This window comes from Bactrocera neohumeralis, unplaced genomic scaffold, assembly GCF_024586455.1.
Source record: "Bactrocera neohumeralis isolate Rockhampton unplaced genomic scaffold, APGP_CSIRO_Bneo_wtdbg2-racon-allhic-juicebox.fasta_v2 cluster09, whole genome shotgun sequence".
Classification (NCBI taxonomy): Eukaryota; Metazoa; Arthropoda; class Insecta; order Diptera; family Tephritidae; genus Bactrocera; species Bactrocera neohumeralis.
In genome coordinates, this window is record NW_026089622.1 from 13,183,291 (window position 1) to 13,188,394 (window position 5,104).

Genomic DNA, 5,104 nt, shown 5'->3' on the forward strand with positions numbered 1-5,104 from the left:
AATCGTCAGTTTCTACAATGGCGTCATAAGCCGTTTGGAGACGTGTCCAAAAATTGTCAATGTTTTGATTCTTTATTTATAGTACCGATTCAGAGTTATCTTGAATCGGCAAAGATGAGAATCGAGTACAGTATCGTATTAAGCTGTCACTCTCTGATAAAAAATTAGCGTACGAAATATCTTTACCCCGTTTTTGTTTTGAGCACCTTGCTTCGAGCGTGTAGCTTCTGCCGGTGTACAAGGACTTTTTTCGTCCGAAATCATTTTTGGTATTTTCAGAAATTGATGAGATTTAGATTCCTTTGAATCTGTGTTCATTTAGATGAAAAGTGGTAATATATATATTAGAGTGATTAAAAAAAATTGGTACTCGGAAAAATAGGTTCCTAGACACCTCTAGGAAAGCCTCTCCAAACATGGGATTTTAATTGTAACGGGAAAGTCCTCCTACATACAGTTTTCTATTTCTTCTTATTATCAGATAGAAAAATTTATATCTCGCCTCCAACTCCTTGAAAAAATATCTTGTTCCTCAGGTTTTGTAGGAAATCGAATGCTATACATTTTTGTTTGATCTCAATTTGAATTGCGCGCCAAAAAACAATGGAGCAACTTTGACCTCTAAAAAGTTTACAGATATTCTTATTTTGGTCTATATTATGATATTCTAAAGTTTCGTCAAAATCGGAGAACCACGGGTACAAAATCATGTCGCCAATTGATGGAATGGCCCCTATACATAAGCATCCATCCGTTTAATATTGTATATCCATAGCATGCGAAGAGCGCAAAAAAACGAGGTATATGCCAAAATGTAAGTGATGACACAGTGTTGTTACCGATTATATTTTGCGCTGGTTAATATAATTGTAATCTATGTTAATGTACATGCAGTGCAATCGCGATTGAGGGAACTAATTCGTGCAAGGCCTGTTCCCTCAATCAAGATTGTTGCTTCAACTCAGATTAAGATTTTATACACTTTCTTTTATTATTTTTTCAAAAAAGTTAAATAGATTTTATTCTTGAGATCATCTTTGTACATTCACAAAATAAGAAAGCAAAACTTTATTCTGCTGAAAAAAAATTAACAATTTTTGTTTGCTTTTTTTTCGCTTTAAGGCATTGCTTCACAGCCTCCTCCCTAAAATTTTTAAGAACCATTATTTTAGGAAGAGAATTAGTGTATTCTTCGGCCCACTCTATAGCCTTGTCAAAGACTGAAACGGCTTCTGAAGCGGTTATATTGCATTTTTCATTTGGTTCTTCGTCTTCTTCTGAACTTAAAACAGCAACGTCATCCACTATATTCCAGTCTTCAATAGGGTCATCCGTTGAAACCCAAGCAACCAAATCTGCTGTATTAAACGTAACCTGTGGAAAATATTTCTTTGTTAAATTTAGTACTTTCACATATAAAAAATGAGGGCTTACTTCTGGAACTATGCTCTCCAGCAAATTATTTATTTCCGCATACTCTGTTGATTGTTGCTGAATTGTATTTGAACGTAAGACACTCAAGGGAATGTCGTCATCTTCGCTACAGTTTGCTCCTTCTTCATTAAAAACATCATCTTTTAAAAGCGGATGCCAGCATTTTTCCACGACGACAGGGCTTAATTGTTCCCATGCATGTGCCAACATACAAACAGCGTCTTTTAAATTTAAATTATTTAAATATTCATCTGTGTTCGCTTTTCTAAACGCTGATCTCAATAAATTTGTCTTGTAATGTATCTTTGTCAATCTAATTCCATTTTGGTCCATCGGTTGGATCAATGGCGTGACGTTTGGTGGCATGAAGATAGTAAAAATTGATCTACAATCTGACTTTAAGTCTTCTACTCCAGGGTGACAAGGAGCATTGTCTAAAATCAAAACTGCTTTTAATGGCAGCCCTTGTTTTTGCAAGAAACGTGTAACCTGCAAAATGTTAAAAAAAATTTCAAGTGTTACAAAATTGACAAAAAGTTAGAACCATAAAATTACCTGTGGCACAAAAGCATGATGAAACCATTCTTTGAAAATTGATGCAGTCATCCAAGCGTTTTTAGAGTTTTTATACTCGACCGGTAGCTCAAAATTTTTAAATGATCGCGGTTTTTTGCCTTGCCAATTACCAACGGTTTTAACTTGTGCACTCCACTTGCGTTTTTTTTCAATTTTTCTGCCAGGAGCAGTTTTTTCAGAAGAACTTACGTAAGTTTTATCGGGTAAGGTCGTCGCATAAACTAAGCTCAGCCTTTAGTTTTTTAAGTCTATTTTTGAACTCTGGGACTCCATCGGGATTTGATGATAATTTTTCACCACAGACTTTTAACAGACGAATTCCAAATCTTTTTTTAAATCCATTGAGCCAACCGCAACTTGCATTGAATCGGTTGCTTGATCCGTACATTTCTTCGAACAATTTGTTCGCCTTTACTCTAATAGAGGAACCGCCTATTGGCACATGCTTACTTCTTTGTTTAATAAACCAATCATACAGCTTTTTTTCCATTCGTGGATATTCTCCAGCCTTAAAGGACTTTCTTTTGCGGTGCATTTTGGATGCTGCTTTCAAAATCTTTGACTTATTGTTTTTTATTCGGGTTATTGTGGACTTAGCGACTTTATATTCTTTTGCTAATTGCGAACATCCCGCCCCTTTTGAAATTTTCTCCAAAATTTCGGTTTTCGTGTTAAAAGTTAAAAACAACTTCGTTTTCTTTGCCATTTTGGAAGCGCACGTGTCAAAAATCTCAAACCAACTGATTTGGTATACGCATTTAAACACAAACATTACACGACCGCATGCTTTTATTGCATAGAAAAAAGCAAAAAAAAACGGTACAAAACATATGCATTGTTATTTATTTTTTGTTTTTGTTTAGTTGTTTTTGGTCCAGTTCCCTCAACTGAGTACTAATGAAACTGAAAAGTTCCCTGTACAGAGTAGTCAATGTAAAAAATTACGTGTTCCCTCTACCGAGGTGTTCCCTCAATCGCGTGTTCCCTCAATCGCGATTGCACTGTATATTGAATATCTACATACATATAAATGTTTGATTTTATGTTGTGTATTTAGCCGGTATGTATACATACATATGTATGTATATCTCTTTTTTTTTGTTTTGTGTGTTTAACTACACGAAGCTAAGCTTAACTGGATTTATATTTTTTACAAACCGTTTTGAAGTACTTCAAACTAGTATTGCCGATATGAGCTTCAAGCATACATATATGTATATATACAGTGCTAAGATACTAATAGAAACCGATACGACTCACTTTGACTGAAGTTTTGGGGGGTGTAAGGGTCTCCATATAGGGGTTGCTGTCCTCCTCTTGTCTTCGCAGGTTGGGTCTGGTGTATTTGTTTTTTTTTCATTATTATTGTTAAATTTTTTTTTTTCGCGCTTGCTTATATTGAGTTATTTTCCATTATATGTTAGTTTCGCGCCCGTTTGTTTCTTTAATCGTATAATATATGTATAATTTATAATTTCTTAGTAAAATTTTAATTTTTTGTTGTTTTATTATGTCACTGCACTTCTTCCTAACATCTCTTATTTCTTGTGTAAAATTGTAATTGCTCTTTTTCCATATATATGTTTATATATTAATGTACATATATGTATGTTGCTTTGTTTTACCGCACTTTATAAATTTGTTTTCCGTTGTTTTAGTGGTATTTATTTTATATATGTATATATACTATATATATGTATATTAGGCCGGGTGGATTTGTGGGGAGGCAAAAAAATCGCCCATTGCTCTATGAAAATCATATTCTAGGGATCGAAATAAGATACTTTGGCGAAGGAACCATGCCTCTGAAATGAATTTTGATGTCCCCCAGTTTGGGTCGAACTTTTGGGTAGGGGCAAATTTTGAAAAATCCCACTTTGACCCATTTAGAGTGCTCCAATCGAGTCCAAATGTATGACCGACCCCCACTATCTTTGGACGGCCGATCCACCCATGCCAGTGGCACTACCCCTGGAACTCTCATGGGGGGTTCCCCATACAATCATTTCAAAAAATCACCATTTTTGGTGATTTATATGAAAAAATCAGCTAAATTGCTATGTTTTTTCTTTATTTTTATTTATTTATTTATAATAATATATATTTTTTCTCTTAAGAAATTTATTTAGTCAGAACATATGTAAATGAAAAAAATTAATTTAAGTGAGTTATAGAAAAGAAATTAAAAAAAATTATTGTTTGAAGTCTTTTTTACTTTCAAGTCTGGGCAATTTCGCACGGCTCTCTAATATCCTCGCCATAACAGCCTCTACATTTTCCGGTATAACCCGTTTGGAAACGTTAGCTAGCAATTGAACATGTCGTTCCGTTCCTTGTATGTGTGATGGAATTTTTGGATCATTAAACGGTGGATCATCTTGATTTAAATATTCTTTCAATGTATCGTACAGAATGCTTCATGCAAATTGATCATTTCCGTATAACTTGTGCAATTAAAGTTTATATCTGGTTTTATATAAACTCTAAGTTCCATTGGCTCGTCAACATCGGTTCGATAGCGTAGAGTTTTCTTGATGGCACAGTCGCGCTTTCTTTCCTATCATCAAACAACATTGATAACAAGATATTTTCCGAATGCGCATAATATGAATTATCATTAATTACTTGATTGACAATTTTGCGTAAGCGGTGTTCTAGAAATCGTGACCAACCAATGAACTTGGAAAATAATGCACTGCCGTACACGACAGAGCTATAATACTTGATATTGAAGTACATTGGCAAATAATATTTAATTATAAATTCAACCAGAATTCTTAAATTTGCATCTGGATTTTCCGTTTTCACATATAATCGCAATAATCTAGCGGCCTTGGTGAGCAACCGATAATGTACAATTTTCCCTGGTTTGATGTTAGCCAGATCCACCGGAACCACGCCGCTAGAAATTGCATGGGCCATGTCGTATAAGTACTTCGAATCGGTGGAAAATTCTTTTTTTTTCTGGAGTAGGGGGCATATTTTGCAACTCAATTTTCTGGAAGCCGTCCACCACCTAGAAATATATAATAATAAAGTAATTAAAAATGGTTGACAATTATAATAAATGAGTGATAGCAATAACTTACCGGAA

At 34.5% G+C, this 5,104-nt stretch overlaps 1 protein-coding gene across 1 annotated transcript; it reads right to left on the bottom strand.

Moving 5' to 3' along the window:
* Positions 1–1,030: 1,030 nt before the first annotated feature.
* LOC126764618 (uncharacterized) lies at positions 1,031–1,644 on the bottom strand. Its single transcript, XM_050482285.1, has 2 exons — positions 1,435–1,644; positions 1,031–1,374 (listed from the first exon to the last, which is right to left on the bottom strand). Exons 1-2 carry the CDS (start codon positions 1,642–1,644, stop codon positions 1,069–1,071), a joined length of 516 nt encoding a protein of 171 aa, XP_050338242.1. The 3' UTR covers positions 1,031–1,068.
* Positions 1,645–5,104: the final 3,460 nt, after the last annotated feature.

Bases quoted from the DNA above. Each gene is read 5' to 3' on its own strand.
- LOC126764618 (XM_050482285.1), bottom strand. From the start codon at position 1,644: ATGTTGGCACATGCATGGGAACAATTAAGCCCTGTCGTCGTGGAAAAA. The intron at 1,375-1,434 runs GTAAGCCCTCAT...TATTTTCCACAG, and splicing joins TGGAGAGCATAGTTCCAGAA to GTTACGTTTAATACAGCAGA.